The sequence below is a fragment of the Electrophorus electricus genome, chromosome 19 (assembly GCF_041902795.1).
Source record: "Electrophorus electricus isolate QZ-2024a chromosome 19, ASM4190279v1, whole genome shotgun sequence".
NCBI classification, from domain to species: domain Eukaryota; kingdom Metazoa; phylum Chordata; class Actinopteri; order Gymnotiformes; family Gymnotidae; genus Electrophorus; species Electrophorus electricus.
In genome coordinates, this window is record NC_137515.1 from 12,215,945 (window position 1) to 12,238,381 (window position 22,437).

At 38.5% G+C, this 22,437-nt stretch overlaps 1 protein-coding gene and 1 long non-coding RNA gene across 5 annotated transcripts in view; one reads left to right on the forward strand and one right to left on the reverse strand.

Annotated features, from left to right (window-relative positions):
- LOC113576743 (uncharacterized) overlaps positions 1 to 14,817 on the reverse strand; it is a 42,886-nt gene extending 28,069 nt beyond the window's left edge. For both annotated transcript variants that reach the window (XR_014118722.1, XR_003410550.3), the window contains exons 1-2: positions 14,598 to 14,817; positions 12,392 to 12,466 (exon numbers count right to left, since the gene is read on the reverse strand). This is a non-coding gene — a long non-coding RNA (uncharacterized LOC113576743). The remainder of the gene's footprint in view (positions 1 to 12,391; positions 12,467 to 14,597) is intronic.
- auh (AU RNA binding protein/enoyl-CoA hydratase) lies at positions 1,475 to 22,145 on the forward strand. 3 transcript variants are annotated; one of them, XM_027009007.3, is made up of 10 exons: positions 1,477 to 1,739; positions 2,222 to 2,289; positions 2,398 to 2,485; positions 2,686 to 2,772; positions 4,124 to 4,216; positions 5,124 to 5,180; positions 18,476 to 18,663; positions 19,136 to 19,186; positions 21,025 to 21,072; positions 21,419 to 22,145. In XM_027009007.3, the coding sequence occupies exons 1-10, from the start codon at positions 1,520 to 1,522 to the stop codon at positions 21,494 to 21,496; spliced, it is 978 nt and encodes a 325-aa protein (XP_026864808.2). In that variant the 5' UTR covers positions 1,477 to 1,519; the 3' UTR covers positions 21,497 to 22,145. The 3 variants fall into 3 exon arrangements, with proteins under 3 accessions (XP_081558878.1, XP_081558877.1, XP_026864808.2); XM_081702751.1 differs by lacking the exon at positions 19,136 to 19,186 and having other exon boundaries at positions 1,476 to 1,739; XM_081702752.1 differs by lacking the exons at positions 19,136 to 19,186; positions 21,025 to 21,072; positions 21,419 to 22,145 and adding an exon at positions 16,262 to 16,407 and having other exon boundaries at positions 1,475 to 1,739; positions 18,476 to 18,647.
- The last annotated feature ends 292 nt before the right edge of the window (positions 22,146 to 22,437 follow it).

The following is a 22,437-nucleotide window of genomic DNA, read 5'->3' on the forward strand; positions in this document are numbered from 1 at the left end:
GTAAAGAAAATTACAGAAACAAATCTGTAGGCTATAGTGATATATAGCTAATCTTTAAAATCTAAATGGCTGAATTTTAAATGACAAATAAGCGCAATAATATCCTTTAATATGATGGGGGAGTCATACTGTGGGATTTAGGAAATATGAATATTATATTCATATACTGAATATTACATTCTACAATTCGAATATTATTAAAAAGGTTATGTTTTATCCTCACACCTAACCACCAAGCCATTATGTGCACAGTATTTCAAATTAAGATTGCTGTAGCCTCTAATATTAGAGGCGCAAGAAGGCTAATTCATCATGGACCTCAATCAGCTAATATACATGAGGACTGATAAGCAGCTGATAACTTAATGGAAACTCTTGTGAATTTTATTTGTGAATGTTACTGTCATTCCATGAAGATTTCATTAACATTTTTATTATTTGATGGTTAGTGCTACAAATATTACAGCCTATATAATATGAAATTGGTCATTTGGTAAGATATGTTGGTATCCCGATTCACCTTTTTCAGTCAGCGAAAATATAGAGCAGGCAAGAATTTGCCTTACATTTACGTTATTAAGAATTCATTTAGCACTATAAAAATAGGCCTACACTGGGCTATCTAAAACTTCGAAATGAAACAGTTTTGCTTTATCAATTTAAAGTGATTTCCTAGCAGCATATTTTGCACAAAACAAAGGCATAGCTTTATAAAGTAACCAAGAATCAAATCCTACAAACACGGGACATGCAGTATAAGTGAAATTAAAAGTAGACAGGGATGAGCTGCTTTGACTGCGGGTTTGCATAAATTTCTAACGCACTAATGCATTATTTTCTCTGTTATGCTCTGTATGGGGCATAACAAGTGTTCGCAGCGTGCTAAGAGGTTAGCACGCTATCGCAGAGATCCGTGCCCGAATCCGGATGGTTAGTGGACGGGTCCACGCAAGCGCGCCCATCTTCCCCGGCATCCCGTAATTGCCGGCCTCATGCGTGTCTGAGGAAAAACGTGCTCCCCCAGATTAGTTTGTGACGAGAACCGGGTGGGGATAGATGATTATAGACTTGAGAGATAGATGGACAAAATAAAATAAAAAATATGCTTAGAATCGAGAGCCTCGATTCAAATGGAACAATAAGCCTGTAATGTAAATAGTTGTCTAAATAGTGGTGGCGGGCTGGGGCGTTTAATTATTCTTGTGGATGCGAAATTAAAAATAATTTTATTAAAAGTTCTCTATTTATAAAATCCACCACAACAGAACATCTGTTAACCTACAACGCCCATCGAATAGAAAATAATAATATTAGAAGGACATTGAATCCTTGAGCAGCAATGAGACAGATACGGTGATCAAAGAAGGTAAAATGGAAAATATTTGAAACTGGGATTATTCTGGGGAATATGCATCAGGGGAAATCCACACCGCTAGTGCGACTTAGTCACGTGGTCCTCAATTGCGTCACTCGTAGTTCAAAGTTGAAAGTCAAAACATACACACTGCAGCAAAGCGGCATGGCGGTTCTCGTGGGGTGTAGAGTCCTTTTTCATGCTTTTCGACCCCCAATGACGAACCTCGACGGCGTTTGTAGATTGCAAGATGTTATGCAACATGTCCTGGTCAGGAGAACTCAACATGCACGCCTGGCATCGAATAGTGTGATGCGACAATACAGCTCCGACGCTAAATCGGGGGATGACCTAAGCGTTAGGTATTTGGACGGGGATGACTCAGGTAGACCCCGGCTAGTTTACACTACTCGGCAACACTGTCGACCATATATATTTCGAAAATATTGCAGGGCACCGCAGTCCTGCCTAACTGTCGTTGGGGTTCAGTAAATATAAGAGGAGCTACACGAATCTATTCCTTCAAGCTAGCTAGCTTTAAATACATCTTTATGGGAGAAACTCAGTCGTGCGATTGTCCTCAAGTCTCCAAATTGTCAATCATCTGTCAAGCTGCCTTGGTGTTATGTCCCCTGGACTTGAGATTTACAGTTGTCTTCCTGCTTAAATTTGCAGTGCCTTGACCGATTTGTGGAAATAATAAATAGTTAAATGGAAATATAAACAATTTTATAATTGTTTAACTGTATTAAAAAATTCACAGAAACCTGACAAAGAATTATGTTATGGAACAAAAGATACAAATCATGTAAAAAGGGTTTTGAACTTTACTGACTGACTTTCTTTGTTTTGTTTTTGTATTTTTAGGGATTGTTGTTTTCGGAATCAATCGACCTAAAGCTAAAAATGCTATCAGTAAAAATCTTGTTAAAATGGTATGTATAAAGTACATTTAGGGTGCTGAAATATTCAGTCACCTTTCACATTTGTCAACCTGAGTAAATCAATGAGTTACTTGCTCTTTAATGCTGTATTTTTAATAGATGTCTGAAGCAGTTGAATCTGTGAAAAAGAACAACAAGGTGCGCACTGTGATCTTATGCAGCATGGTGCCTGGAATATTCTGTGCAGGTAGTTTAAACATTTGGTGTTATTTTTATTTTGTTTTGTTTAGTATATGAGAATCACTGTGCGTATATATGGCGACTTGCAGATTACATTAAGACTTGAAAATGTGAAATGTGACTCACTTTTCGAAACTTGGTGAGGTACTGTGTAATGCCTATTCTAGTTTGGTTGGTAATTGGTTGTTCTTGTGTCTCCCTGAGTAGGTGCTGACTTGAAAGAGAGAGCCAAGATGGATCAGCGTGAAGTTGGGCCTTTTGTTTCTAAAGCAAGGGCACTTATTACAGAACTAGGTAGGTACGCTTGCTAAATCCAGTTTTTATTAAAGGATTAGATTTTTTTCATTATACTTAGGTTTTTTTTATTATTATTTATTTTTATTTTTTTTTTACCTACCCTGAGAAATGATAATGTGGTCATGAAGTGGGTTTGCCTGATGCCAGTCTGAGCTTCAGAATGTAAACAGTCATAAAACTGAGGCCTAATGTTTGAACTATGAACATTCTAGTATAATTTACAAAAGATGCAAAAGAGGAGGGGGGCTTTTCTTTATATCTGAGTAATCAAAAAGATGGGGTGAATCAGATACTTGTCTTTGTTTAATTCAATTTGGAGCACAAAATCACAATATGCCTCTTGTGTCTATATGACTGCAACTAGTTTGCATCTAAAATGTGCTTAGACAAACTCCAATTTAATGTTTCTTAATTAAACTCCTGTTTTCCATTATATTTTTCAACCCACTCTAAAATTAAGCTCTGCATTAGTCAACTAACTTAAAAAGTCAGCCATTGCATTCTTATTATGTATTTAGGATGTGCAGCTGTTTATGTAACTCTATTCTGCAGATGGAATATCAATGATGCGTAATACCACAAGCCATTTTTAAAAACGGTTTCAGGTGATTACATCAAGCATCAAATTATATTTGTATAATGTTTATAGAGTTTTAGAATATCATGGTGGTGATTATTATTATACCAAGGTTATATTTTACATTACTAATATTAAGTATTTTTTATTTTTCACTGCACATTTGTTAATAGTAATAGTTTAAATTAATGTGTATTGTTTTCCCTATTTAAAATGATCTGAAAACATTGGTTCATTGCTGCAGAGAAGGCTACTTAAAAATATATATTATGTTACCATTTGGACCACTCTAGTGAATACCCCATTGGGTTTACTCTTTCAAATGAGAAGTGGAAGGTTACCTTTGAAGTGACCCTAAAAAATACTACCCTAAAAACTAGGTCTGTACATTATATATTATCTTTAATTATTATCAGAGTTAGCTTTTGTAATAATGATCTAACAGAAGATGAGCCCATAATATGTTAATGAGCCCATCATTTTTTTGTTGTGAACACAATGACCAAAGTGGTTTGTGGGTGTTCTAAGGAATCATGGCATGCATATGATCCACCAAATTGAATGGTTTTGGCTGTAATTCAGGCCTAAAATATGGAAACATATATTGCAATCAAATATGTAATAATGCAAGTGCAATATAGTGCTTTTGTCCATATCATACAGCCATAGGAAAGAGAGTAGAAGTAAATGACTGGTCTGCATCCAAAACATTTTAGTCTTAGTTTGCACACACTTGAATTTTGGCGTTTGATTTATGAATTCCTTGTGTAGGTAACCTGCCCATGCCAACTATAGCAGCTATTGATGGAGTAGCACTGGGTGGAGGGCTTGAGATGGCTCTGGCCTGTGACATCAGAATAGCAGGTAAGATGTGCACTTATAGGTGTGAGAATATTAGTGCTTTTTGTTAGGGTTTTTTTGTGTTAAGAATGAAATTAACTTGGAGTTATTTGTGTGTTATTTTCAATTTAATAATAATATATAGTAATAATTAGAATAATATATAAGTTTATATAACTCCATTCTCAAACTCATGGTTGCTTCACAAAGGAATAACAAAAACTATCATACTCTGGCTATATCTAACAGAGATGGGTACATTAGACATATTAATATAAAGGTTGATATACATGGGTGGAACGCAAAAGCAACATTAGGCCATTAGCACATTACACATTAACAGCTATTTCCTGTGCTTTCAGTAGACATTACCTATACTTAGACCCAAAATAGTAAGGTATGCTTGTGATGCTCTGTGGGTTCTCTTTGGTTCTCCCATTTTATGTGTGTGTGTGTGTGTGTGTGTGTGTGTGTGTGTGTGTTTGCGCGTGCACGTGCATCTCCTCTAGCGAATTAAAAACCCACTCTGACAGTGAGCAGATGTCTTCACTCTTGCTTTTCATCTCACACACCCAAGTTTGGACTTGGAAATCTGTTCATGAAGCCTTAGCACATTTCCCACTTAGCAGAAGTGCCACACCATATGCTTTTGCACTAGTCACTGATGTTCTGTAAAGGACATGTTAATTTCTGTAGAAAATAATTTTAGGGTGCCAGTGCTGTTGATGCCACAGAGTTGCATTTTTTTTTAATGCTCTAAAAATAAGATAACATTGAATTTTATGTAATATGGAATGTCTTTATGCCAGCATCCCTTTCCGATGAGATCATTTATGGTGTGTTGGTAAGGCTGGGAAATATGATGATGACAGAGTGCTCACCTTGTAATTATGATATAACTGATGATAAATCTCTCTGTTTTTCTTCACAGGTACCTCTGCTAAAATGGGTCTGGTTGAAACAAAACTAGCCATCATTCCAGGTGCAGGTGAGTCTTGGTAGCTCTATTTAAATATTTTTGCTCTACAGCTTGATGCCCAAGTTAAACAGCATTCCTGTTTTTGAGGACATTAAAGATACTGTAATCTTTGTTACCCTTTTTGATAACTTTTGCCAGACTTAGCCACCAAATTAATCTGTCGCCGTCCCTTCTGTCCTTACACTCACTTTTCAAGCTTTCCTCCAAAGACAGGCCTGAGGAAAATAAAAGTGAAAGTTCATAAAGCCAGATGAAAATTGCAAATTACAGAGCCTGGAACAATAACTGACTTTTTGTTTCTTAGAGCAAATGTTGGGTAGTTGTCAAACTGTAAAGACAGCTTAGTGAAAATTCTTACAGCAGCTTTAATGTTTAATATGCTAATAATGTTTTATTTATTTATTCTTCAAAAGGCCTTCTTAAAGAGACATCTGACAGCAACATTCTCTTCATGTGTTGGAGCAGTTTTCCTCAGATTTTCCTACATTCAGGGTGTTCTGCTTCTGCAGAAGCAGCCATTTTAATCAGCAATCATATACCCAGATGTTTTGTGTTCAAGTTCAGTTTTCATGGATAATTAGGTATTAGTGTGTATACTATATATAACAATATAATGTTATTGTATGGAGTTCAGAGAGAGACATGTTCTCACTAGAAAACACAAAGGTGCCACTGTCCCTGTAAATTAATTGATTGTTCCATTGATTGTGGTTATTTTCTCAGCAGTTAATGGTTCTTTTATTGTTTGCTGTGGCCGGCTTTACAGCAGTAAAACATCTGTGTTCCTCTTTTTTTATCATGTTGGTTAGGGGAAATGAGTGACTGCACTCCAATGATGTTCAGCCCCATCCAGATAATTTTTCAAAAAATAAGATTACTGCTCCGATTACCTCATTTCTAAATATAAAACCAGACCACAAGCTACCAAACAGAGCCCTATTTGTTTCTGCTGTTGGGATAAGGAAAAGAGGAACAAAGAAAGCAAAATAATGATTATGCATGCACAAATGTTGAGTAGGCCTAACTATGAAGTTATTGCTCCGTTTTAAAAATTCCCCCCACCCCTGGCTCTCGTGAAAAACGTTGGCAAAGGTAATGACGTTCAGCCTTACAAGACTCTCAGTGGGTCGGCATTGAACATGCTGCCTCCATCTTGTTGCTCAGAGTGGAAATGCCAGCCTTCTTCGCCAGCTGCCATCTCGAGAATGACATTGTTAATGTTTGTCATGGGTTTGCTTTAATTAGGCTTAAGACAAAGCCAGTCCCGTCGATGTGGATGCCGCTTTATTCAGGTGGCCTTTGGTTTCCACTGATGGTACGCCTGGGGAGGAGGGCTCATGACATTTCAGTAGCTCCTCCTCCTGACTCTAGCATGCACTGTGGAGCACTTACACACTTTCCTGCAGGCAGTTTATATTAAGAGCCTCCACAGCACCTCCATGGCAAGTTTCTTTCCTTCACATCCTACAAGCTTGGTGTAATAAATTGGATCTGGTAACTTTCGTTCTTTTTCCTGGCAAAGTTCAGTTTGAAAACACCATAGAATTACCACAGGATTATAACTACTGTAGAAACTTAATGGTACCAGTTTGCTTAAAACATTCCGTTGTGACTGTCAATAGTCTGAACTGAAATTGTATTATGCCGCTGACTTTGGCTTTTCTGTGTAAGACAGAGAAGGCAAATGGTAGTCAGTGCTGTAGAAGGAAAATGGAAATCCATCTCAACCTTTTTCCCTCCAGTTTCTAATTGGTGCCATTACACCAAAGACAAATGTGTTATCAGTGAACTACAGCAGTCCCAGAAACAAACGCACGCACACACACGATTGGCAAGTGGATGTTGGGATGAAGCTGCTATGGAATGCACCGGTCAGATTGAGCTGTTGGTGCATGTCTGTGCTAGCAGAGGAGGTGAGGGTGATGGTGAGCCTATCACGCTGGGCAGCTTCTCCCACTGCATGAAAAAATAGGTCACCAGAGCCTTGGCCTGCAGCCAGCTGTTGGAGATGTATTCAGTGCGCTTCAGGTCTCTGGAAATGGAGGGAGACTGAGATGTCAGCCGAAAGTGTTTCTTTATTTGGCAGGCATGCTGTTTGGTCCTCTGGAACAATTTGCTCACTGACCTGTTATTAAGTGCAATCCATCTGAAAGGGAGAACAATTGAGTGTTTGGACTGCTCCTTTCTTTTCCTCTCTGCTCATCTTTCTCATTTTCTTCTATTTCTCTCTACCCTTGTGCTAGGTCCTCAGGCTGTACTATCCCAAATGTAAACCTTGTGCTTCTAACACCACTGGCAGCCTTTTACTCAAGGCTGTTCCTTCTAGCAGGGAATGCTCGAAAAAGTTCCATAGTCACAGTTGAATGATCTATGAAGTTTAGTTAATAAGAGAATTCTCCTATGGGGATTAAAGCAAATTTGATTACACTATTAGTGCTAACAGGACTCTTATGAAAGAGAGCTAAGCTTTATGTTTGTGTGTGCACTTGTGTGTCTTTCTGTTTGTATTTGGGGGGGCTAGTATTCACGTGCCTGCATGTTTGTGTCACACAGTTCCTAAATTATGATGTTGGAGAGAATGTTTCCTAATGATTTTGGCAGTTTGATCACACCGTGAAACAAACTGGGGTTTTTCATTATATACAGAAAATGCCCAAAATAAAAACATTACATTTACATCTTTAATAAAAAACAGCCAAATTTGGTAAATTCACTGATGAAATGAGATCAAACTGTTCTTATGAAAGTTACCCTTTTTGTATTCACAGCCTTGTCTGCCAACATGGGCAGTATGGTCATGTCCGTTGACATCCTCAGGGCATACATGGTTTTAATATGCTGTCATTGCTACTTCTGCTAGTATCTTGGCATCCAGTGCCTCTTTTCCAGTGCTTTGGCACTCACACAGAGGTCAGAGTATGGTTGGCGTGGTGAAAGAAGGCTCAGCCACAGGGCTGGCTAGTTATTTGTTCGCTTGCCTGGGGCAAATGACAGACTCGTGAAAGATATGAATTCAAAGGAGGAAGAGCAGGCTTTTGTGCATGGTTTGGGTAGTGTTATGATCTAAGAAAAGCTAGGAGGAGAGAGGCAATCGCTGTCAGTCATGCCCTGTTGGGTTATGTGAAGTTTTAATTCTTTATATATTTTGGATTTTTATATTAGTGAGAACAGTATGGTGTTAGCTGAGTGATTTCAAAATGATTGCATATTTGAGCAAAGCTGCTGTAAGGCACATTTCAGAGTGCAACAGTTACTAAGAGTTATCCATTTAGTTTATTTTGAAATAACACTGAAACTTCCTGTTGCTTTCAAAGAACAAATAATTCTCACCCTTCCTAGGAATTATGATCCTATGAACTTTGAGCTAGAAGTCCTGATAAGACTACATTTGAGAGATGATTACAAACAACTCTCCCATGTGCCAAATAGCTAAGCCGATGGACATGGTAATTAGTGAGAAAAATCTTCACTCCTTTCTCAAGTATTCTACTATATCAGAGTGTATAAGGCCTCCATTTACAAATGCCATTTTGAGCTTTCTGCAGAATGAAATTCTTGTTGTCCATGTGAGTTGGAAGAAATAGAAACATACTCTTATTAGGTCTGACGTAATTCTCTGGTCACACTTCTGCAAGTTTATTCAGTCCACTACCTGGAATTAAAACAGCTCCAATTTCTGAGAAGTTTTAAAGTTTGGTCAAGAAGAGCTAGTGAGCAAATGTAGCTTAATCAGACATTTAGAATTTAATTCGGTTAAGTCAATCAGGTCTTTTCAAATCCGTCTACTGGCTCCTTTTTCAACCCAAATGATCAGGGATTTTCCTTTTAAGGATCAGAGAATCCAATGTGTAGCTTAATCAGTGATCTACTCATTTGTTACTAGGGTTGCTGTGCTATGATAGTTTGATACTGCAATCTTCCCATCCACATCAGCAAAGACTTACTGGCATTTTTATGTACACAGAATTTCATCTCTCTTTTAAGACCCAAACTCTGTAACCAGCATCAGGGAACAAATGTGGACAAAAAATACATTTGACGAAAGCTTTCTGAAACTGACTTAAAGATAGACCCAGGATCTGTCTTCCCTGGGTTGAACAAGATCATTGTTCAAACTTGCTGTTCAGAGCTGTTCATCTATGAAATGTACCTTCGCATGTACATACACCTCACTTTTCTAAATATTGTAGTAGAGTCTTATTTTAGCCTCAGAGTAGGGGAACTCATTCTCCATCTCACACTGAGACAAAGAGACCAGCAAGGAAGGCTTTACAAATTACCAAGGCACAATAAGGGCACAAGAACAAGTTGTTTCTGAAGAAATGAGGCAAGCCATTTCTTGTATTGTAGGAGTGTACTCACACACCCACCAAGGAGAGAGAGACACCCCAGATCCACTGACCCATTTCTGAGTCCTTCCCACGCTAGCCTGACCCACATCTCTCAGCAGAGCTGCAGCGTTGGCAAACACAGCACTCTCTTTTCTTCCAGAGGCTGTCTGTTTCACAGACATTTTCCTATAACACACTTGAGCACAGCAGTTAGAAACTTTACCAGGTAGGTTTTTTTTAGCCTGAGAGAAGGTGAAACCTAATTCTGTATCTTACCTACACCTTCAGGGGTCATTATTTGGTGCTGTTATGAGCTTGTTTTGAGTGTTGTGTGTTTTTTTTCTTCTAATGAAGGGCCAAAAAAATCATTACAATGGTACATATAGCTGCAAGCAATGATCTACAGGTTGAAGCGCAATTCTGCGCATTTGCACTTTGCCAGTTGACATGATGGCACCTCACGATGATGGATTCACACCAGACTCTCTGTTTTGTTTTGGGATTTTGCATCTCACTGTTATTTTTACATATTAAGTATTATTATTCATATTTGACACAAGACTGATGCCTACAGCGCTCACAAGATCAAATAAAATTTTGGCCAGTTGATTACAAAAAGACCGGCTTTTGGAAACTGACTGATATGTGGCACCCATGGTGTTTCTAAATGTCAACATATTTGTGATAATTATTTACAAGGAATCTTTTCAGAATCTTTCCAGACCCATATTGATTGATTGAAATTACATACTTTTTTATATGTTACAGCACCCCCTTGGTGCAAAAATGCACCAAGTTTGGCAGGATACCTATGATTCCATAATTGAATGTTCATGTTAAGTTTCATGAGAATTGAGGCATTCCTGAATTACAGCTGTGTTAAATGAAAAAGCACACATTGGAAGAATTAGCCATTAGAGGCCACACTGTTAAAATGGCAGCATGTTTTTGATAATTACTGAGTTTTATTAGTTTGAATAGTTTTCAAAAAAGGGTTTTTCATATTATGTAAATTATCTCAAAATCTAAAATGCAGACTGAAAAATGACCAAACCTTTATTTATTCCACATATCCCTGGGAATCAGAGGGAACAGAGTTTTATCTATGTCAGTCTAAGCCAAAGTTGGAGCCATAAATATGTTTCAAAACTGCAAATATACTGAAGTGCCTTAATTAATATTTATAGGAATCACCACTGTAGGGCCACCCTAATGCCAATTCTTACTGAATTTCTTCAGAATGTCTTCAGAATGTTATGGCATAAATATTTGCCAAATTCAGTCATAATCAGACTATACCTTTTGAGGTTTTAGCCAATTGCCCATAGAAGTGCAGTACACAACCAGCTTACCCACAGAAGCAGTACACAAATGTTCAGCTTGACTGAACCAGTGGTTCCTGAGAAACAGTTATCTGAAAATTATAATGCAGTCTGTTGACAAAACTCTTTTATTTGGTCAGGTATTAATAGCAGTAAAATGTTTCAAATTTCTTGAAAGCTGTTAAGGAGTTATAGCAGTTTAAGTAAATAAAGCTAGCATTTTAAAGTTCCCACCAAATATGTTGACACCAGTTTCATGCAGAGTGGGCAAAAAGTGTAGAAGTATGCAAAAGAAGGATTTGGATATTACTCAACTTGGCAAAAATTCAATTTGGTGACAGTCAATAGGTGGGGTCAAGTTGAGTTCAGCAGAAGGATCAAAACGAACAAATAATTTTGAGTCTGTGACTTGGTTCAGGACATATAGCCAAAACATTTAACACTGCCCTGTAGTGCACTGTTGGGTACAACTCACTCAGCTACACTATGTGCTTGAACCCTAAGAAAATTCACTATTAAAATCACAGGAAAATTTCTAATTTCATGGACCTAGTTTCTCAGAATTATGAATTTCATAGTTTTGAGAAGACACATGCTACATTTCACAGCCCTTGTTAAATAACCCTTAACTAGCTACATAGCTAGCTGTGATGATAACTCAGCCTGGCCAGACTAGCCTGTCATGCTAAGCTAATAGCCTACCTGGCTGAGTGCACTGAACATCAGGAGACTGTTATAGTCACTCTCACTGAGATGAAAACAGTTGTCCATTTTTTGACACATGCAGCTCTCTCCATGTCATAGAATTAATTGACAGGCCTGCTAACATTAGAGTAGCAAGATGCTGGAGCCTCAAACACCCTCCAAAATGTAACAGCAATGTATGTACTTCCAAAAAAAATGTTTTGACAAAACCAACAATGGCAGTGTTTATTAAATTTAAATCCATATCAGGAATTAAAAGGAGAACTTGATAGCGTTAGCTAGCAAGCTACATTACTACTTGTAATACCTTGTGCAAAGGGCTCATTTGACTTGTGTCCATTGCAACAGAAAAAAATCAATGATCTCTTACATTTAGCTCTGTCCAGTTAAGGAGCATGTTTGATGATTTTAATTTTTTTTTAGTTTTCCTGCATTTCACAGAAAATCTGATATTTAATGGTCCATGACAATTTTACGGCCCTACTAATAGATTATAGTATAGGTCTCTGATCTACATTATCCATGTAATAGTACTTGCCTGTTTATGGAGCCAACATTCTGTCAATGTTTTGCATTCAGTTTTAAAGTTTTCCAGAAAATAAGCACACAACACATCCTACTTGAAAGCAATTTTAACTGCTGCAAGTGAGATATTTTGGAATCCAATTTGTAAAGTGGATCAAAAACAAATGTTAGACATTTTGGGGTGGTGGGGGTGTATATGTAAACAAATGCAGGCTGCTTGAAGCCCAGAAACTGAGCTCTGTTGTTGCTTGGCAATAATGGACTGTTGAGGAAGCCAAAATTACAAGCTGTAGCTATAAAGTGGACCATGCAGCACACAACAAGAAGGTTAGCTCACCTTTTTATGCAATAACTGACATCTGCAAACACTCTTGCTAATGCCCTTTCCGGTCTGCGTGGAACATTTTTGGCACTGGATGACAGTTACAAAAAAAAAGCTTGTTGTGTGAATGCCTTATAAAAACAAAGTATACACATCATTTTTACCAACAAAATCAGTTATTTTTAATTAAATAAAACTCAGTATGTTTTTTGTAAAATAGTGTGTGTAGATTTCATCACATACATTATGTAAGAAAAGCCTGCCACACCCTATGGAAATACGGTACCAGTCAAAAGTTTGGACACACCTGACTGAATATGTTTTTAATAGTAGTAAAAGCATTTTGCTTAAGTTTGTTTCTAAGACAAATATAATTTGGTAAAGGTGTTAACCTACATTTGAATTCATTAAAATACACACACACACCCTCAGTAAATAGTTTTCTTTCAGAACCTTTGTTCCTCACCTTACAAGTACTCTGCATATGCGAGTCTTTAAGACTGATGGAAAAGGGTCGTAGGTGGCTGCCTCAAGAAGCTTGTTAAGAGAACACCAAGATCATGCAAGGCTGTCATGAAAGTATAGGATAGTTACTTTGAAGAATCTAAAATCTATAGTCAATATTTTTAATCACAGCATAATCAATGTTATTTCATTGATTTTTGTACCTTCCCTCATTTTTAAAATGTAGAAAATAATAAAAATAAACAAAGAGTAGGTGTGTCCAAAGTCTCCCTGCCTTTAAGATGAGCGCTAAGGTTAGTTATAGAGATTCCATGATCGAGAAGGTTCAGCAAGAACAAACATGGTTCTGATTTGATCTGTTGGTTGAACAACCATTTTCTCTGTTACAAGATGATACTCTCATTTCACTTTCCTGCCTACCAGCAAGCTTGGCATGCCCTCACGCATAACAATTATTGGAGGTCAGCAAGAGTTTTAAGTTTTGCAGTCAAGAAAACGCTGTGTTCTGAGGGGATATCTCCTTTGTAGGTCCTGCCAAAGGGAGAACCACAAATGAAATGATTTAAATTCACTGTTCCTGCCACTGTTCCAATTATTTTACTGTGTGCACGATACCTCTTGGAGGACTGCTTCAAAAACTATTTGTTGCTGGATTTTGATATCTCTTACTGAAAGACCTGGCAGTTCTAACTTTGTTTGGCCCTAAGGAAGATTCAGGTTCACAACCTGTAAGTATGTGTGAGTATTAGAGGATTTGTGATATTTAAAGGCCCTATCGTTTCCTCCTTAATTAAAGTGCTGTATTAGCAGGACGTATGTGTTCATCTTCATACTTAATTTGTTTGCATACTGTTTGCATTCCCCACACTTAATCGAGGCAATGTGGATAAGTTGGTAATTTTTTAGTTACCAGGCACTTTACATTTGACACTTTATTCAGTAATGAGCAAGCAATGAGGATATAGCTAACAAATGTTAGTGCAGGCTAACCTTTGCTAACTTTATGTAATTTAGCTTGGCTGCACATTTATTTTCATAACGCTATATGATATACTGACATTTTTTAAATTGCCAATATTCACTGACTTTACTTCGTTTAGCTCCTGCTGTGTATAGTCGAAGGCTGTTCGCTAGACCTGGTTAACCACTCAAATGTAGTTAGCTAAGCTAGTTAACGATAGCGTACATTAGCTAATATCTTAAATGTGAACATGATTGATATGTAATAAATGCAGATGATACTGTTCAAAATATGTTCTTAAATTATGAACTGTGGCGTCTTATAATTTAAACAGAGAATTGGGCTCTATTTAAACAGACAGATCCCTAACAGTCTTTCACTTCTAAGACTTTCACCTCTTGCTCAGAAAAAGTTCATGCGATCCGATCTCCAGTCTGCGACATACAAGGGTGGTTATGTTTAACACTGTGGCTATCAATCAATCCGCTGTGTTCCCCTCAGCAACACAGAATAAAAAAGGCGACAGAAAAAGGAAAAACTTTCAGTGTCGTTTTAGGGTAAAACCTGGGAAGGTAACTGGAGTACCGCTCATATGTCTAAAGAAAGATGTTAGCCTGTAAGCCGTTATTCACTATACTATGAGTCCACATTTGAGTATTTTTAATAACGTTCACTGTAGGACATTCCTAAGCCTTTAATGACATATGCAACAGGTCCTATTGTACTAAAACGCACGTTAACAGGATGTTCGGCAATGTCCCAATAAGGTCCCCAAAATAATGTTAGTTTTGTTACCTTTAGAGAATGTTTGAGAACATCTGTCTTTGGACATTGGACATTTATCTCAGAGAATGGCTCAGAATAATTCCATCTGGTTCTTGAAAATGATGTTTAAAATTATGTTAAATAGCTATACCAGTATTTAGGTTTGAATGCGTAAGAGAATGCTGAACACCAATGTTCAAATCCCACAGCTGAAGTAGGCTACCTTCTCACTGAGCAATTATGGGTTTCTCTGGACATGCCTCACTGGATCCATGCAAAAAGAAAATGAGCATCCAGGTTTATATTTAAACTTGGATATCATATTTCAAGCTACATGAAAACATTTAGTATAAATTGAGGTGATAACGTGCTGTCCACCTGGCACAAATATGTGTCAACTCTATCAATAGATTAGTAAAGAGTTAATGACCATTTATTTTTAGTGTAGTATGTAAATAGCACAGAATTATGTATTTGTTGTGTTGACTCTCGTTCCAAAAGATGTAGGTGTCAATTTGTTTGAAATGCATCCTCAAGTAGGAAAAATACATAAACGATGATCCAGGATGAGGCGCCACTTATGAAAATCACTCTGTGCATTAGTGGACATTAAAACACCTTGTCATCCTAAATTAGTACACAATTTAAGAAACAAAAATAAATTAACATCATTAGTGTGTCACTGCTTTTGAGGCAGGACAGATTCAAGAACAGTGTTCTTGCTGCGATAACATTCTTACTGAATGCTGAGGTTTGTGATTTATTAAAAGTACATTTAATGGACTTGGCACTCTTATCAAGAGTGACTTACAATTTTAAATTTCAGTGGTGGGCAAGTGTAGTGTTAGGACTGAACCCCAGTGCACAGGGATTGATCCCCAGTCTCCCCCAGGAGAGGCAGCTTTGGCACCCACTACACTATAAGGCTGTCCTACAGCCTTGGTTGTGCAGTAGCATCACAGAATGATTACATCATTCATGATCTGTCATGGCTTTGCATATTTAATACAGAAGCCTGTAGGTTTTTTTCATGTTAATACATCACATCAAAGAATAGTGTTTAATATTGTGAATAGTCGATGGTAAGCATTATCATATGTCCACAGTCTTAAGTATTACCAAGATCTTCATAGTTTCAAAACTGATATTTTTTGATGGTTTTAAAAGACTTTATTTGCTTGTAAAACTAGCCAGTTGATTTCCACCGCAATGTAGAGTGCAAGAAAGTAGTTGTAATGGCTTGGTCAGTAAAATGTAATAAGCTTGACCAGACATACCTAGAAATGCATATTTTACCTTAGCACATAAAACAACTGTCTGCTGTCTCTGTGCTGGTCTGCAGAATGCTGTGGTGGGAGTTTTTTGTGTAATAGAGTGTGAAGAAAGTGGAATCTGGGCCTGCTGTAATTTGAGCTCTAAGAGTCATCCACTCATCCTCATTGTGTGTGTGTGTGTGTGTGTGTGTGTTTGCATGCATGCATGTGCTTGCCTGTATGTGTATGCATTGGGAAAGTGGGGAAAAGTGCACTAAAGAATGAGAGTATGTTGAAGTTAACACATGTAGTGTGTTTGCTTATCCTTCTCAGTAGTTCCATTTTCACCTTTTTAGAGCCCCTGTGCATTCTTAGAAAGTCACAAGATCCTCCAGTAGATAGAAAATTCTCTTGTAATTCACCTGGCACTCACTTCCACAGATGGTGATGACCATATTCATCAGCACCGTCCCGACCGCCTCGTGCTGGACATTAACAGGTTAAAACCTGCAGGGTTTGAGTGGCGCTTCCAGGAGCTGTTCTTCTCCAGAAACTACCCAAACTCCACAGCTGCCGCATGTTCAGAGGTGACATCGGCCTTTCTTGGCCGCCTTTGAACAATTCTGGGAATGCAGTATGTTACACATGCCTCACTGACTGGCCTTTACCAACAATTTCAAAATGGGTCAGGGCAATCCTTCAGGCCGGCTGGCCTCACAGAACATCATGCTTTTATAAACATGTTGAGACATCATGCTTTTTGTCTTTTGTTTTTTGTTTTTTTTGTCTGACTTGTTTTCCTCGAGTATACTGTAGATTGGACAGTCCAGTGTTCTCACTAATCAAGATTATGTTGTTATGCAAGGTTTTCCTTGAAATTCTTGCAAAATCTCCACCACATTAGAAAAACCTGTTTGTTACTCAATGTTGTGCAAGGCTTTGCGTCTACTGGTCTCCGTGTGTGTGTGTGTGTGTGTGTGTGTGTGTGTGTGTGTGTGTGTGTGTGTCTGTGTGTGCGTGCGCGCGCGCGCATGCATCTGGCTTTTACTGAGTGCTGATTTGTAATGATAAGCACACATGCTCATTTCCAGCAACAGCAACACAGTTGCCCCTTTGGAGATGTGGGCCAAGGACTTTACTTTTCTTTAAATGTAGCTGTCTGCCAAATTTCTGGAAAACATATGCGTCAACCCAGATGAAAATAGTCAGACTGTAAACATAACAGTCAGTCTGTCAAGCATGCTGTGGCCTAGATCTGGATTCAGGATGGTTTATTCATGTTCAGACAGACAGAACAAAGGGTTAGATATCCAAAAGTGCATATTACTGTGGTGAAAGTTGAGAATTGCTTCATAAGTAATGGCTTATGCAACATGCCTTTGCTTCTTAAAGTTTAAACATATTTCTCTCAAGAACTTGGGTAAGAGTTGTGCAATGCTGTCAAAAGGCTAAAAACTTGATTCCTAGTCAAGATGGCTATGCATTGACACCAAATGCTCACTAACAACGCAATGATGAATAACTTAGTGGCGTAAGTGATGGACCGAAGTGAAAACTGATTTTCCCACTTCTGTAAAGGATTGCTGGTAGTTGTATATCTCTTTCCAGCTTACATAGGCAATATTTTCTAATATGGAATGCTTCATAATCATCACCAAGCTTTGCATTGATGTTGTAGATTTGCAGCCTGAAAAAGTGGCAAAAAATGCTTCAGGTGGGAACCCAGGACCAACGCGAAGGGACCGTGAGTTCTAACAACCAGATCAAAGCAGCTAGAGCACCCATTTAACCTTCCTAAATGAGGGTCTCCATCACACCATCCTCCCCTTTGGCCTTGCTACCGTCCCACTTTAGACACCATGTGTAAGGGAAAGCTGAAAGCAGCCTCCTGTTCAGGTCAAAGAGCATGTTCAATTCCTTTTAGACCCGGGTTCGAATCCCGGGTAGGGTGGCTACCTTCAGCTCTCGTTATACAGGCATATCACACCCAAGAAGGTATATAACTTGTGATATATTCAGGATGAAGAGTTGGACACTGCAGTGTAATATTGACAATGTAATTATTTCATACTGATAATACTTATCTGCCATGGGTTCCACATTTTTGTTAAAATATTTAGTTGTATATTACACAGTGGTTTACAGCTGTGATGCTGGATTGAAAATATCAGTCAGCACTACTGAGCTGCTTGACTGGTTCAGCTTTCAGCACTGAAGCTGCAACATTCCAATGCTACCTCACTAATGAATCCCTGCTTGTTACGATTGTTTACTATCCTACCAGACATCTAGTTTTTTTTTTACCTGTCATTTGTGCACAGAACTCTGCTATACTCCTTTTAAGTGCTGAAGAAATGATGGCTTCTCCCACCCGTGAGGTTGACAGTTACCTGGTTTTGTTTACTATTGTGGTTCGAACAGATTTATGCAAAGATAATATGAGATCTTTTAACAATGCAGTAAATCTTCTGGAATCTGTATGTGGTTTTATTTAGCCATTGTTTTAGATGTGCTTGTTGCTTTATTAGTTAATATGTTTTTGGCTGAAAGGCTTAGACTACCTGTAGAAGCATTTGCAAGCACTAGTAAGGCTGATTTCTTTCGCTCTCGCGCTCTCTCTCTCTCTCTCTCTCTCCCCCTCCTTCCTCCCTGTAGGAGGGACACAGCGTCTCCCACGGGCTATAGGAGTTTCCCTGGCTAAGGAGCTAATCTTTTCTGCACGTGTGATGGATGGCACAGAGGCCAAGACCCTGGGACTTGTCAATCACACTGTGGAGCAGAACGAAAGTGGCGATGCAGCCTACCTCAGAGCTCTGGAGCTGGCTCGTGAGTTCAACCCACAGGTACAGCGCCGCACACGCCTAGACTGGCTGTGCAGTAGCACCACACACTTTATTGCTTGTGCTCTGACACATGTGATTTAATTCACTGGTCAAGTACCAAGTCCTTGAGTAGTTTAAGTCAAATGCAGCACAAAAGAGAAAACACTGACACGATTGTCCTTATCCTTATCCACAATAAGATGAATGTACTACTCAAATGAATGTACTATATATTTAGTGCTTTGGACCAAGAAGTGCCATTAAGATTATTTCTAAGTGTTTGCCAAGAGAGTTTAGCGAGTTTGTCTTATCATCGTAGTGACATATCCCTACTCAAAGGGTCCTAAAGGCTGCAGGTGGTACATGTGTTATTTTGTTAATGCGTCTGATTCTATGAATACTCATTTCTACTGTCCCAATGTCGCGCCATGTGGTTTAAATTTTGGAAAATGTCACATAGTTTTTTCATGAGATTCTGTGGCTGTTCTTTTAGGGACCTATTGCAATCAGGATGGCCAAACTAGCCATCAACCAGGGCATAGAGGTAAGAGTATATATGTTTATGCAATTTGTCTTTGTAAACTAGTGTTTTTGTAAACGTTCATAATCCTAGGCAAAAGGTTTTTTGCCTTTAGTCTGTATTGCTAAAACAAACAGTGAATTAAGCATCTGAGGGCTTAATTTTTCTCTGAGACTTTTCTGTTAATGGGAATTTAATGAAAATGCCTCAAGTAAGCTGTTCTGGTATTTCTGATCCTTTTTTCTTGTAACTTAAGAAGATCAGGAGCACGTGGCTTTGGGCCTTTCTGCTCTGCACATGTCCACTAGTCATTGAGATTAAGCTGTCTGAGCATGGAGTGTGTCCCACACTGTGAGCTTGGTCCTAAACCTGTGTGAGGGTCACATTGACCTGCCATTATAAATGCCAGCATGAGTCTGCTACATGACATCACCTTCAACCCAGGGGCCTGCCTGTGTGCACTGCCTACAGTCAAAGGAAGTCTTTAGTCAGCCTGGCTTCCTGACAAGTGTTGCCATTTATGTCAGTGATCAGGTAGAGGTGCTTTAATGAGCTCCAGTCCTGGACTGGAGCACAACACAGCTGGCAAGCCAGATACACAACATACTGTAAAACAGCATTACAGCATTACATTATGGTGCTATCTGTTAGTGTTAGGATTTAATTTTGCTGTCTGTTAGTAATCTGTTGTGCTGTCTGTTGGTAATCAGTTTAGCTTTCTGTGAGCAAAGTTATCAATTTTTTTCTATTATAAATAGTATTGCTAAAATATAAAGAAAATACTAAAAAATAATTATACACAGTTATTACAATTATTAAAATGAGAAATGTTAGTTATAACTGGGTTTTATAGACTATCATTAAAACCTGTAACCATTGAATTTTTAGAACTATCCTGATGGTACATTGATGACTTGTGAACCCCCAAATTTTTTATTATTCATGGCCAAGACATTATGGATAAGAGGATCAGGTTGAAAAAATTCGCAGCTGGTGCTTGTGAAATCATGGTCATTTCTGATTTCTCAAATGCCAGAAAAGACATCACTAAATCCCCTTCTATGAATTGTGTTGCATAGCAATATAGAGGAGTCTTTCTTTAATTTTGAGCCTGATTACTATATTGTATTGATTTGTATAATTTGAATAGTTTTTCTTGTCCATGTGCAGAAGAGCTTTTCTTTCTATGACCTTCTTGAAAAGAGATATCTGTTCAGTCGGTTCAGAAAAGGTGCTGTTAAGGGTCTGTCGCATTGTCTTGCTATGTGAAAGGACATGTATTTAAAAATGAGGTTATTTGCCTAGTGCAGAGTGAGACTGGGGAGATATTTCTGGATCAGTGAAATGCCAAGGTAACCTATAAAAGTAGGGCTCCTGTCCTTCCCTATTGTCACTCACAAGATTTGCAGTTTTACTATATTGTCAGGCATGAATGGGGTGTGTTAATGACATATGTTCATATTCTCAGAACAGCTGAAATAAATGGCTAGGTCACCTGTCGTTGATTAAGATGTACTAGGGTTATCGTAGGAATTTGCATAAACGGTTCAGTGACGTGTCAGTTCCTGAGACATCAGTTAACTAGGACATGTCAGTTTTGTACAGATGGCCTTTACTGCTGTTTCTGTAGCGTGCTTCCTCTACCAGGCTTGTGTCAGGCTGGTTCTTTTCAGATCTTTAAAAATGGGTGAGCATGTTGTACTATGACATGACCTTGCGCAAAGCGCTCTGACATTAAGCCTTTGGTGTCTTAATGAGCAGCGATGTCATGTTAATTGCACTTCTGAATTCCACCATATACTGCAGGTTGTTTTAGAGCTTCAGGTTGATTATGTCTTGAATCTTTCGTTTGACATTTCCAGGTGGATTTAACAACAGGGCTAGCAATTGAAGAGGCATGCTATGCACAGGTAAGCTAAAGTATCTACCCAAGACGTGGTGAAAATATTAGGAATCAAACTGGCAACATAATTTATCTGTCCAATAAGCTGTCACCTCTCATTTCGCATATGCTTAAGTATAGGACTATAGAAAATGTGTGTATGTGCATTGTTGTTGTGGGCGTACATCACAGCAGTGAAACAGATATACATGAGTTACTGGAAGCAGAGAGAGGCAGGAGAAAGGAGTATTGAGGTTAGCTGTATTTTAGAACATGCCTTGGCAGATAGGCATTCACTAGGCTGGCAAATATCAATCAGATTTACATAGCGGAATTCTTTGGTTCTGTATTGAAGTTGCCATGCCATCTCTTAGGTAATCCCAACGAAGGACAGGCTTGAGGGCCTGGCAGCGTTCAAGGAGAAGAGACCCCCTCGCTACAAGGGTGAGTAACCCTGAGGTGCTGTCCCATGCCACGCTGAACCCCTGCCCTCCAAGTTTCCTTTCACTGCTTCTGATGGATCTTGTGACGAGAGCACTAGCCTGCAACGTGCCTGCCCGAGCCAGTTAGCCGCCGCTGACCCCATCTTGAGCCTTGGGCAGAAAGGCCAACAGCAAGCTTTCTCACAAGGACTTGGCCAGGGCTAGAGGTGAGAGCTGGAGGCCTGTCTGCTCATGACATGTCCCTTGCCTGTGGATCAACCATTTTGCATGTTTTGTCTTTCTGTTCTCCTTTGTTTGTTTAATGTCACATGTATATTTGGACTTTCTTTGTTGCATTGTTGTGAATCTATTCTATGTAAAATGTCTTTGAACATTCAGTTATCAGGCGTTTCAACATTCAAACTAACACTACAAAGAAAATAGGAAAATCATATTACAGATGCTTAAATATTAATATAAGAATATTAAACCATACATAAACATTACAATAGTACAAGTGCATCAAAAAGCATCTTTGCTTGTCTAGAATAAATTATTATAATTATATGCTGTTTAGGTTGACTGACACTGTCACCAATCTCTAGAAGTATTATTTTTTTTGTAGAGAGAAAAACTACCCTTTGTTAACTGATGCAATAAAACACTATCCAAAAGTTAATCATCTTGGAACAGTTTGTTGTTTGTTTTGTTTTTTTCTGGTAACAATACTATAAGAGCCTTGCCATGTTAAGAACATGGTTTGTCTATTTTCACTTGGTATACACCAATTGGTTGTGTAAGAGGGGACTTCCTAAAACGCACTGAACGCAATAGGTTCTCTGGGTGTTAATGATTGGCCTTTCACATTTATTTTATGACACCCTGTAGACTGAGGTATATTGCTTGTGTCTGAAGATGCCCATTCCATCATTCTGGAGTAATCCAGTCCAAGGTTAGAGCATACAATAGCA